This window comes from Ursus arctos, unplaced genomic scaffold (genome assembly GCF_023065955.2).
Source record: "Ursus arctos isolate Adak ecotype North America unplaced genomic scaffold, UrsArc2.0 scaffold_7, whole genome shotgun sequence".
NCBI classification, from domain to species: Eukaryota; Metazoa; Chordata; class Mammalia; order Carnivora; family Ursidae; genus Ursus; species Ursus arctos.
The window spans coordinates 11,690,991-11,704,361 of NW_026623089.1; the positions used below are offsets into that span (position 1 = coordinate 11,690,991).

The 13,371-nt window shown below is 45.8% G+C and overlaps 1 protein-coding gene across 1 annotated transcript; it reads left to right on the plus strand.

Moving 5' to 3' along the window:
* The first annotated feature begins 3,358 nt into the window (after positions 1-3,358).
* On the plus strand, positions 3,359-12,451 carry PRDX3 (peroxiredoxin 3). Its single transcript, XM_026494245.4, has 7 exons — positions 3,359-3,465; positions 5,045-5,180; positions 6,840-6,981; positions 7,537-7,672; positions 8,487-8,590; positions 11,151-11,316; positions 11,654-12,451. Exons 1-7 carry the CDS (start codon positions 3,430-3,432, stop codon positions 11,705-11,707), a joined length of 774 nt encoding a protein of 257 aa, XP_026350030.1. The 5' UTR covers positions 3,359-3,429; the 3' UTR covers positions 11,708-12,451.
* Positions 12,452-13,371: the final 920 nt, after the last annotated feature.

Here is a 13,371-nt window from a genome sequence, read left to right on the forward strand (position 1 = left end):
ACAGGCAGGGAGTAACTTGCCCAAGAGAGTTAAGTGCTACATGGCAGAGCTCATGTTTGAACCCCAGCTGTTCACTCTCAACCATTGTGCCTCTTTTATGCCCCTTAAAATGATGGATCTTCGATTTTGGTTTTTCACAATCTTCACTCAATGTTCCCTGGATACACACGGAGTTCCTTGGGAGCAGGGCCTGTATGATCCACTCAATATATACTTATTAACTGATTAAAATCACATTGCTAATTGATGCAAATTCATCCAAAACACAAGGCTCTACCCGGGACCTAAATAGGAAAGAAAACGCCTTATTCCAAAGGTTAAAATGAGCTTGGGGCAGGGAGGATGCAGAAACCACACTCTAAGCTGAATGGCAGCCAGAGGAAGATAGACGAAATGGAAGACAGAAAGTAGTGTCACCTTTAAGCCTACACAGGCCCCACCTAAAGAGACAGGACTAACTGAATCTCTAAATTTTAAAACTGAAACCAAGATGAATAAGCCGAATCATGAGGGAACTCCATTCTGTTCTGTTGTTTTGTTTGCACTGTGATTTACATGATAGTGAAGTTTAGTTATGAATCAAAGTGCCTATGTGTGGAAACCAAACTACAGGTGCAAGAAATAGGAGAAATAGGAGAGAGAGGTGCCCTCCAAAATGCTAGTGAAAAGGAGAGGTGGACAGCAAAGGGCTATGGGTGTAAGGAACATGGAAAGAGAAAGCTCCCCCTTGCCTTTTCTCTGCCTCCGACCCCTCACCTTTTCCAGCTCACATACTGGCTGGTCAGGTGTGAGGATGTTCTGGCTTCTAGACCCACCTCTGCTTCCAACCAGCTATGGGACTTTGGGAAGGTCTCTCCAGCTCTGAAAGTCTCTGTTTCCTTGCCTACAAAATCACTGGGCTAGGCCATAGCATTTTTGTATTTGTTGTTAATGCCTACCACTTTTTTTAAATTGAGGTAACATTCACATGCCATGAAATTAACCATTTTAAAATGCACCATCCAGTGATATTAAGAACATTCACAACATTGTGCAATCACCATTCTATGTAGTTTGAAAGCATTTGCGTCACCCCCGAAAGAAAACCCTGTACCATGAAGCAGTCAGTCCCCCTGCCTCTCCCTACAGCACTTGGCAATTGCCAATTTGCCTTCTGTTTCTATGGCTTTACCTATTCTACATATTTCATATGGAAGGAATCATACATTTGGCCTTTTGGGTCTGGCTTCTTTTACTCAACATAATGCTTTTTTCAGTTCATCCATATTACAGTCTGTATCAAACCTTCATTTTCTTTTATGGCTGAATAATATTCCATTGCAGGATACAGTATGATTTTGAGCTCCAACATTATGATTCCCTTTCCTTTTCAAACATCTGTTCACAAACACATTATAAGCACCAATTAAACACAAGGCAGGTACTAAGGGGAAATGACTGAGAAATTTGTAGCCCCTTGCTCTCGCTCGCTCTCTCTCTCTCTATATATTTTTTAATTGGAGTATGACATTTAAAAGTGCCCAAATCATAAGAGTACAGGTTCATGAACACTCACAAAGTAAATACAATTATTACTGACTTTAAGCCAGGTCAACAGATAAAATATTACTTGCATCCCATTCTTGTCTTCTCATTACCTTCTTCCAATTCCCATTTTCTCAAGGTCACCACCATTCTGACTTGAAATCCTATATCTTAATTTTTCCCGTTTTTGAACTTCACATAAATGGAACCACACAGTGTCTACTTTTTCACCTCTGGCTTCTTTCACTCAATATCATGTTTGTGAAACTCACCCACCTTGTTGTATGTCACTGCTGTGCGTTCATTCTCATTGTTGTATAGTGTTAATAATATCATAATTTTTTTTATCCATTCTATGGTTGATGGACATTTGTGTAGTTTTATCTCTGTGCTATTATGATAGTGTTGCTATGAACATTCTAGCCTATGTCTTTTGATAAACTGATGTATACACATTTTTTGGGCATATGCCTAGGATTGAAGTTATATGAGTCATATATTCAGTTTTACTAAATACTGACACGGAATTTTCCAAAATGGTCAGACCATTTTAGATTCTCATCTCTTGCTTCTAAGGTAGTCCTTTCCAAAGCATGGGGCTGGTACCCACTGCTGTACTAGTAGTGCATAAAAGGATTTATGTGAGGAGCAAAATAAATAACATCAAGTCCCAAAGTGAGAAAAGTATTACCCTTTTAATGCTCTTTAAATCCTTCTGATTACATAAAGAGAACCCCATGTGATACCAGGATGCTGCTAGCCACCTGTATCCCTTTTTACAAAGTCTCAGATTTTCAGCAGGCAACTGTATCTAGTTGATACTCAATAACATTTTGTTTTAATGTAGTTATTTTTTTAAGATTTTATTTATTTCTCAGAGAGAGCACGAGCACAAGCACAGGGAGCTGCAGGCAGAGGGAGAAGCAGCTCTGGGCTGGGCAAGGAGCCCTACGCAGGACTCGATCCCAGAACTCTGGGATCATGACCTAAACTGAAGGCACACAATTAACCGACTGAACCACCCAGGCGTCCCTAATGTATTTATTTTAATTACTTTCTATTCATAGCAAGTTATAAGGTTTTTCTATTTAAATTATTTAACATTTCTTTCACATAAATTCATTTACGTTTTTCAAAAGTGAGTCAACTTAAAGAAAATATTAAATAATATATACAGATTCAAGAAACTATGTTGGTAGCGGAATGACTGGTGTCTGGAAAATACCTACTTAGAGTCTGCATTTCCCGTAAGGCGACCTTGTGATTTTTATCTGTTTCATGAGCTTGCTTCAAAGTGTCATGCTCACCACGGAGCACTTGTCTTTACTAATCAACAGAAAACACAATGCAACTTGTCCCAATTCTCCCAACCTGGGGAAGAGAGGCCAAAATGGAAGTCCACACACCATCCCAAAGGTTTTCAGAACACCCAAAACTTGACGTGTCTGACCACTTGGACATTAAAATTATATTCCATCTCCTGGAGAATCTGGAAGGCTCTACCTGAGGCCTACACACAGGAAGAAACTTTTGCAGAATGGGTAGAATCAGTCACCCACACAGGTTAACCATAAAAATCATAAACTCCCCACCTGGATGAGTCCTTTTTAGGTTGGGGCGACAGTTAGAAATAAGGTGTTGTTTTCCTACTTAGAAGCCACGGCAGGAATTTTCTCCTCGGAATTAGGGCGACGCACCCAACACGTAAACCGACGCGAGGAAGGTCCCGCCAAAAGTTCGGGAAGACGTCTTTCCCCACCCCCGCTCCCGCCCCCGCTCCCGCTCCACAGCCCAGGCCCCGCCCCGCCCCGCCCCGCCCCGCCGCCGAGGCTCCGCCCCAGCCCCGCCCGCCGTAGATCCGCCTCGTCCTCCCCGCCAGTCCCGCGAATCCCGCGCGCACTGAAGATGGCGGCTGCGGTGGGGAGATTTTTCCGGGCTTCGGTGAGTGGCTGCCGGCAGGGGACAGGAGCGGAGACACAGTAGTGGCTCTGAAAACGTGCTTTCCAGACAGGATCCTGCTTCCTGTGGTGTAAGGGGCCTTTCGCCGTTCTTGGAGGGCACCAGCGGGTAACGGACCCAGAGGCCTCGCTTCCAGGGAATGCGCGTGCGCAGAACCGCCCCTTCCCATCTGTCCCCTCTTCTAATCCCTCCTCTCTCCGAGTTGGGGGTCCCCAGTCCTCTCTCCACCTGAGCACCTCGTCCTGGAGGCAGGCCCCCTGACCCCTGTTACCTGTTCTGTAGCTACTCTCTGACCTTGGACACGTGACTTCACCTTCCCGAGCCTCAGTTTACTGTCCTTGCCCTAATATAGAATGATGCCTACGGCAAGTGTTGCAGTAAGCATCCACTAATTGGTGGATGGAAACCAAAGTGGTAAAGTACAAAGTGCTAAAGTGCAAAAGGCACTGCCCTCCTCCCGTTCCCCCAGGTCTGTCCCTGCGCTTTCCTCCCGGCAAAGCCGAACACCCTCTTGGTACCCTTTCTCCCCTATCTTCTGGCGGGGTTGAACACAAGGCTCTTTCTTCTTCCAGAGTCATGCTAGACACTATAATTGAGCAAACAGTTCCCTTGAGCCCTGTACAAATTTTCCCAGAGGGTGAACTTTGCTCTACTTTTTTGCTTGTCTGCGGGGCCTTGTCTTTTCTGGGAAAACCTTGATATGATAGAATATGCTTAGCAGATCATGCTGGTAAAGGCCATAAATACACAGGCCTGGCCAAGTCCCCTTGGTTTTTGAGCCCTCTGTGTTGTTCTTAAGAGCATGGAGTCTTTATGGTCTTGTAATTCCCCTCTGCCTTGCAGGGTTTTAACAAATTATTTATATATTTTAAAATAAAAGTTACATATATTTAAGATGTACAACGAGGGGCGCCTGGGTGGCACAGCGGTTAAAGCGTCTGCCTTCGGCTCAGGGCGTGATCCCGGCGTTCCGGGTTCGAGCCCCACGTCAGGCTCCTCCTCTATGAGCCTGCTTCTTCCTCTCCCACTCCCCCTGCTTGTGTTCCCTCTCTCGCTGGCTATCTCTATCTCTGTCGAATAAATAAATAAAAAATCTTTAAAAAAAAAAAAAAATAAGATGTACAACGTGATGATTCGATATACATAATGAAATGATTACTACAGTCAAACTAACATCTCTTCATATAATTACTTTTTTGTGTGTGATGAGTGCCTGAAACCTACTCTCTTGGCAAATTCCCAGTGTGAAATACAGTATTATTAAGTATAGTTATTGTACCCCTACAATAATATCTAGATTAGATATCTAGACATTCATCCTACATAACTGTAGCTTTGTATACTTTGACGGACATCTCCCCATTCCCCTGTTGCAGTCTTGAAGAAGAAGGAAGCAGAAAGGAATGTTAAGAACATGGAGGTTCATTCTATACTCTTAGAGTTTGGGGTTTGGCATTTGGTTCACAGGAACAAGGAGAGCAGAGGCGACCAATGGCCTAATGCCCTTTCAGCAGGGCCAGCCTTCAGGCTACTTCCTAATATAAAGTGTTTCTCTTTCCAGATTGCCCGCCATGTGAGTGCTATTCCTTGGGGCGTCTCTGCCTCTGCAGCCCTTAGACCTGCTGCTTCCCGAAGAACCTGCCTGACAAATGTATTGTGGTCTGGTTCTGGCCAAGCAAAATTGGCTTTTAGCACCAGTAAGTGTTATGCCTTGGTTTGACCCAGGTAATATGAATCATCATCTCAGAACATGGGCTCTGACCCCTGGCTATCCATTAGACTCACTTGGGAGCTTTTGAAAATACACCACTGCCCCACTCCCACCCCAGACAAATTAAGTCAATATTTGAGGTGAGACCGGGACAGCATTTTGTTTTGTTTTTTAATCTAAATGTAGTTAACAGGGGCACCTGGGTGGCTCAGTCGTTAAGCGTCTGCCTTCAGCTCGGGGCATGATCCCAGGGTCCTGGGATCGAGCCCTGCACCAGGCTCCCTGCTCTGCTGGGACCCTGCTTCTTCCTCTCCCACTCCCCCTGCTTGTGTTCCCTGTCTCATTGGCTGTCTGTCAATGAAATAAATAAAATCTTTGAAAAAAGAATGTAGTTAACATAACAGTAATTGTTAGTTTTAGATGCACAACATAGTGATTCAAGATTTATGTACATTAGGTGGTGACCACCATGATAAATCTAGGTACCATCTGTCGTCATACAAAGTTGTTATGGTATTATTAACTCTATTCACTATGCTGTACATTGCACTCCCCTGTCTGTCTGCAACTGGAAGTTCGCACCTTTTAATCCCCTTACCAGTGTATTTTAAAAGCTCACCAAATTGGGGTGCCTGGGTGGCTCAGTCATTAAGCATCTGCCTTCGGCTCAGGTCGTGATCCCAGCATTCTGGGATCGAGCCCCACATCGGGCTCCCTGCTCAGCGGGAAGCCTGCTTCTCCCTCTCCCACTCCCCCTGCTTGTGTTCCCTTTCTCGCTGCCTCTCTCTCTGTGAAATAAATAAATAAAATCTTAAAAAAAAAATAAGAGGTCACCAAATGATTCTAATGTCCAGTCAGGATTGAAAATTACTGAGGCAGACTGCTCTTGTGTGGCATTTCCATCATCAACACATCTTCCATCTCCTACCTGAAAATCTCCAGTGACTCCTCTATCCTTTTTTTTAAGAACAAATTCTATGGGGCGCCTGGATCAGTCGGTTAATCAGTTAAGCGTCTGCCTTCCGCTCAGGTCATGATCCCAGAGTCTTGGGATCGAGCCCCACCTGTCTGGCTCCCTGCGCAGTGGGGCTTCTGCTTCTCCCTCTTCCTCTGCCCCTCCCCCTACTCATATTCTCTCTCTCAAATAAATAAAATATTAAAAAAAAAACCAAAAACCTCCAGCCTGATATTTAAGGGCCTGCAGAGCATGGCCTTCAGCTGTTCGTGCTTTGTCTCTTAGGCGTCCTTCCACACACACACCTGCTCTCTCTCTCCTGATCAAACTGCCACGGGCTATTCCCCGCACCCGCCCTATTCTCTCTTCCCTGTCCTGCCTGGACATGGCAAAATCCGAACCGTATTTAGAATCCATCCCTACGCTCCTTTCCTCCTTGATTCTATCTTAATTTCGTCCCTACCATCTTATGGCATCATCTTTTTAGTCTTTTCAGTCCCTATAGTACTTTGAATTGAATTTGTGTACCATCTAGAACTACAGAAGGGGGGATACTACCTAAGACGTAGAGTTGAACTGAACCTTTTAATTAATTTATACTAATTAATTACTACGAGAGAGTTGAATACAGTCAAGTAGGTGCGTGATTTAGCAGATGACGAACTACACACGTGTGTGGCCTTCCTTCAGGTTCCTCATACCACGCTCCTGCCGTCACCCAGCACGCGCCCTATTTTAAGGGCACCGCCGTTGTCAACGGAGAGTTCAAAGACCTAAGCCTTGATGACTTTAAGGGGAAATATTTGGTGCTTTTCTTCTATCCTTTGGACTTGTAAGTGTAATTTCTGTGATGCTTTAATGTCATTTAAGGTCCCTGCTTCCACCTGGTATTTCCTATCTCTGGTTGCTCTTCTGGTCAAGGGAAGGGTTCTTTTTGGATTCTTTTATCACTGGTGGCCTTGCTGAGTACAGCTTGCATCTGCAGCTAATCTGATAAATTTAGAGAAGGGGGTGGCATTCTTTTTAGTGGGGTAGGTTTAACATGGCTCCGTTCTACGTGCTCAGAGTGGTGGTTTCCATAAGCCAGTCTGTCAGGAAGTTTTCACTGGCCTGGAGGAAAACGAGAAAAGTAAAGATGATAAAATGACTTTTCTCATAAAGCTACTTTATTTGTTTCTTTACTCTTAGGATATGCCTCTTTTCCCCCATCCACCCCCATTTTTTTATATGATTCTTAAATGGAGAGGTGAGTCCGGTGAGGGTGCTTATCCGTTTTTGCCTTTTTCACCTTTAAGCAAGTTGAACTAGTTTTCAGGCTACCTGTTTAAATTTTAAATCCTTGTTTTTAAATTCTCTGATGGGAATTTCTGCCCTTTTTTTTCCCTAGCACCTTTGTGTGTCCTACAGAAATTGTTGCTTTTAGCGACAAAGCCAATGAATTTCACGACGTGAACTGTGAAGTTGTTGCGGTTTCAGTGGATTCCCACTTCACGCATCTCGCCTGGATCAACACACCAAGGAAGGTATAAACCTCAGGGGTCCTGCCTTTGCGCTTAGGATCCTAAGAACTGAAAAGATCCCATGAAAGACTAACCTAGAAGTTGTTAAAGCATGACTGGTCTGATTTGGGCTATTTGTAGGTCCTAAAGCTCCTGGCAGATTCTGTTAAATTCCGTCCATATCTCCTCCCAACATTGCCTGGATTTACTGCCCGCTACACATTTGCTCTCCAAGGTACAAACAGTAATGGAGAACAGGCTCAGCAGGGCAAGGAGCGGGACAGTTGGGTGCTCTCTCGGGTACCTTGTCGATCCCACATATCCTGCCTGGCTTGGGAGACAGTGGTTAGGTTCTCTGATTTCACTCTTCTGCATGATCACTTTTCCTGCCGAAAAATGCTTGGGAGAATCAAAATTTCTACCCATGTTGCTGGATTATCCATACCAAATACTCAGTCTTTTTATTACTCTTCCATTTTTCTGCTAGAGAAATTAATCTGTAAGTAAAAGAATGCATCAAGAATCAGAAAGAGAAAGGTTTCCAGTATTAGCTTAAATCCTGCCTCTGTCCCTTTCCAGCTGTGGCCTGGAGCAGGTTACTTTACCTTTGTGCGCCTCAGTTCCCTCAGGTATAAAAAGGCGATGATAATAGTATCTGCTCCAGGATGGTTGGGAGGAGGAAGTGAGTTAACAGAGCTAAGAGCAGTGCTTGACCCACTGTCGGTTCTCAGTTGCTGCCACCTGTCGCCATTCTTGTTGGCCTCAGACATCAGTTTACGTGGCTGAGAATGGGGAGAGCACACGGTGTAACCGCCAGTCACGTTTGCATTTTTGTTAGAATGGCGGCTTGGGCCACATGAACATCGCACTCTTGTCAGATCTGACTAAGCAGATCTCCCGAGACTATGGCGTGCTGCTAGAAGGCCCCGGTGTTGCTCTCAGGTAAGATCTTGTTACTTACAAACTTAAGCTTGTTTTTCATGTTTAGCATCATCCCACTTCTTAGAGGATTTTATAGAGCCCTCGATAAAGCATTTTGAAAACCAAAAAGCTTTCATTCACTTTAGCCTTTCCTAAGCACCGATGAGTGCCTCCATCTCAGGATGGCCAGACGTGTCTGCGCCCTGCAGCACCTTGCGTCTCCTTCTGAGGGCTAGGCTCCTTCTGTGTCTCGATGGTCACACTGCTGCACTTGAGCTCACCACCTGGGAGCTGCCCTCATTGGGAGCACACTCCTGACATGTCCAGAGAAGGGGAGACTAGCAGACTGTAGGAGTCAGTGAGCTGGAATGGCTGAGATCTTGTCCAAGCCCTGGAATCAGACCAGAGTTTAATTTTTTTTAACTCACCCATTTATTTAACAGCTGCATGGCTTTGGGCAAGTTGTGGAACCTGTTTGAGTCCCAGTTTTCCCATAACTAAAATGAGAATGGACCTCCCAGGCTCCCAGGTTGGTTGGGGTCTAAATAAGGTGAGGCAGCTGGAGTTTTAGCACAGGTTCTGGTAGCCGTTACGACCCCTGTCCCAGAATATCATTTCTGTCCTCATTCATTCAGTGGCGAGATCTTTACTCCTTTGAGTGTGAAAACGTTCTGTCTTTAATGGTCCCATATTCAAACACAACCTTCCCGGGTCGGGTGTGACCTTAAGCCTTACAAGTGGCATCTTGATGGCCACTGAGTGAAGCAAGGGTTGGTCAGAACTTGACCCCCAGGGAGCAGGCAAGGACCCCATTCTGATGTGCCTCACAGTTTTGCCGGGGGCTGGCTTGAACCTGCTCACCTGCTCTGTCTTGTCGCCTCACTCCGCTCTGGCCTCACCTGCTCTGTCCTGTCGCCTCACTCCGCTCTGGCCTCACCTGCTCCGTCCTGTCACCTCACTCCGCTCTGGCCTCACCTGCTCCGTCCTGTCGCCTCACTCCGCTCTGGTCTCACCTGCTCCGTCCTGTCGCCTCACTCCGCTCTGGCCTCACCTGCTCTGTCCTGTCGCCTCACTCCGCTCTGGCCTCACCTGCTCTGTCCTGTCGCCTCACTCCGCTCTGGCCTCACCTGCTCTGTCCTGTCGCCTCACTCCGCTCTGGCCTCACCTGCTCTGTCCTGTCGCCTCACTCCGCTCTGGCCTCACCTGCTCTGTCCTGTCGCCTCACTCCGCTCTGGCCTCACCTGCTCTGTCTTGTCACCTCACTCCGCTCTGGCCTCACCTGCTCCATCCTGTCGCCTCACTCCGCTTTGGTCTCACCTGCTCTGTCTTGTCGCCTCACTCCGCTCTGGCCTCACCTGCTCTGTCCTGTCGCCTCACTCCGCTCTGGCCTCACCTGCTCTGTCCTGTCGCCTCACTCCGCTCTGGCCTCACCTGCTCTGTCTTGTCGCCTCACTCCGCTCTGGTCTGCTTTCCTCTTGGGTGATACCTGGAACTGTAGTTCTGGAGCCACCTTGGAGCTTCGGCCTCTGTTACTCCGGGAGATTCTGTCCTCCTTTAATGCACGCAAGCCCGGCTTTGACAAAGTGGGCAAGGGAAGGAGAAAAAGAGTGCGGGCTTTGTCCTCCCAGGATCCCCTTCCCTGTAGGGTCTTGCTCATTTTGCCATTACTTCCCTGCTGGTTTCACTGTTAGGATTGTCAAGGGAGGGTGGCCGAGTCTGGTCTGTAAGATAAGGCTTGCTTCGCGGAGTCTGGGGGCCTTGCGTCTGCACCGTGGACTCCAGCTTGGCTCCGCTCTCGGTCAAGGAGCTTGTGATCCAAGCAGCACCCCTTGCTCCTCTAAGCGTAGACCCCCAAGAGCCAGGCCCAGGGAGGAAGAAGCGCCTGTTCACTTTGTCTTTTTCTTTTACTTGCTTTTTCCCTGCGTGATTAATGCGTGGAATGCCACACCCTTTACGACGGGCTGTTAAAACCTGTGGTTGAAACGTGTCTGCATATGTCGTGGTAACCCCAGCACTTGTACAGAGGATGAACACGGACCACAGGGCAGGTCATCTCATCACGCTGCTGCCAAGTGATGAAGAGTAACAGTCTTGGTTGTTCCTTTAGATCGCTGTTCTGCTCAGACCAGTAAATTCTTTCTGCAAAGATTTCCCCAGGGGATTTTCCCCCATTTACCCAAGAATTCACTCATTTCATCAGTATTTACTGAATAGAGATAAAATACATCTCTGTCTCTTCCCATCTACCTCTGGTTCCTAGCCAAGATTTGATACAGCAGCCCAGAGAACACCTACAGCACTAATAAGTTAAAGAAGTCTTTGCTCTGTGGCTTTTAGACTCTGTGTAGCTCTTCTATGTGGAAAACACCTGTTTTCCACGTGGCCGGTCCAGTCACACCTGTGTGTGGCACATCATCAGTAAGAAGTCATAAGTTTTTTGTGTAACAGTGAAAGCCTCACGTTTAAGCATATGATCGAGTTTCATGCTTTACTGAGGAGACTTAAAGACAGAAGCTGGTAGAAGTTAGACTTTGTCATTGTGGTGCCTCTGAGGTACTAATGGGGATAAATCCTGATGCAGAGGTCTCTTCATCATTGACCCCAATGGAGTCATCAAGCATTTGAGTGTCAACGATCTCCCCGTGGGCCGAAGTGTGGAAGAGACCCTCCGCTTGGTGAAGGCGTTCCAGTTTGTGGAAACCCATGGAGAAGTCTGCCCAGCAAACTGGACCCCGGATTCTCCTACAGTAGGTTTCTTTTCCAAAAGCGGTGAGACCCCAGCATAGGGTCCCAGCCCCTCACTGCCTCCAGGGCTGCTGGCCTCGAGCACCTATACAAGGAGCCCACCCTTGGAGCAAGGGTGCAGGTGGTGTACAAACAGGTGAAGCTGCTGAGGGGCGGGGGTTGGGCTGGGACCAGGGATCAGGCAGGCTGTTGATGTAACCGCCATCCGTGTATTTTAAAGGAAAGAGACCATGCTTTAAGAAGTTAACAACTTTGGGTTAAACACTTAGAGCTTTCAACTCTCTTTCAAGACTGTTATCTTAAAGTCAGCTCCCTAAATAAATGTTTCTGTATTTTCAGATCAAGCCACATCCAGCTGCTTCCAAAGAATACTTTGAGAAGGTAAATCAGTAGATCATCCCATGTGCACCCACCTCTTCTCACATCAGGAAAGAGCCACGGGTGGAACTCACTTTGAGCATTTCAAAGATGATTATTTATAGAAGACAAAATAATTATGCTTGTATTCATACATAATACTCTAAATGTTTTGTTTTTGTAACATTGGCTGAGGCTTTTAAATGTCCTCACACACAAAAAGCGTCCTTTATTGGTAACCTCTTGATGGCTGGCTAGTTTATAGAATGCTAGTTCGCCTGTTCCTTGGATTCTGTCTTCAGTGGAAAGAGGAAACATTCTTCGTTGGCCTTACTTGAACCTTTACGTACACCAGAATAGTACAAGGTGTGCCGAAGCTTCTGACCAAGGGTCCTGAAAGTTTCTTCTTGGATTTCTTTGTACTAAACTGAATTTTCTTTTAAGGTAACAAAGATCATACATAGTTTTAAGGTGTTAACATCAGCGGTCTAATTTAACTCTTGGCAATGGGTGTATATGTACTTGAAACAAATCTGAATCATGTTTTTAAAAAAACACGGTGACAGAGTGACTTAAGTGATCGTGCATGTTTCTCGTCCCTGAGGTTGATATAGTTATTTTGCTTATTTGTTAGCTGATGTAGGGTCTACATACAATTCTAGATATTGATTGGGTATAATTATAAAGGATATTTATCAAATCCAGGAGTTGCATTTTGAAATCATTGTAATTATTTTCTTTTCTGAAATGCTCAAAGTACATAATAAACACATTTAAAAATATTTCATGTTTAATACCATTAATTGTTGGTTCAGCTTATATTATGGGGCTCTAGTTTTCCTTCCGATTATATCAACCAACACTTGTGGAGCATTTAACTCAGGGCCCACAGAAATGAGTAAGATGCTGGCTCTACACCCAAAAAACTCAAGAGAGATATGGAAGCATTTATTTGTTATTGCAGTAAATCCCAAGTGCCTACCGTATGCTGGGTGCTGTTTTGGAGGCACAAGGGTGAACAGGAAAAGACAACCCCCTTGCTTTGTGCAGTTACATTCTAGAGGGGAAACCCAATAAATACAATAAAAATACATAGAATGTTCGGAACGGAAATAAACTGGAGCGAGAGCTAGAGTGGGGAATTGAGATGTTCTAGGTAGAGTTGTCAGGCCTTAAAGGAGAGTCAGCCTCCAGGTCTGTTTTCTCAATCCGTAAAATGAGGGCAATAATTGTCCTAACTCAGAGTTTTGATGAGGACCAAGTGAGAGAAAAGATGTAGAAAGTAAGGGAGGGGTTTAGAAGGTGCTAGGCATAGGGTTTGGCAAGTGCAAAGGCCCTGAGGCAAGAGCCGGCATAGAGTGGTGCAGAGGTGAAGGAGGAGAATGGTAATGGGGAGCCCAGAGTACCTTTTGAACAAGCTAAGGACTTGGGATCGTCTTCTAAGATGGGAGATGTAAGGAAGGTTTTGACAAGAGTCACATCAACTTGTTCTAGGAGGGTCACTGTGGCTCCTTTGTTAAGACTAGACCGTGAGGGTCCTGAGGAGAGAAGCTGAGCTGGATTTGTGACATACTTGAGGGTAGAGCCAACAGAATAACACAGGTGTGCTAAATACTATGGCACATGGATGCACTCCTGGGGGATAAGGGGAACACTGAGGACGGGTGTGGGGGAGAACTTCATCCTAGAAAAGGAGTTGA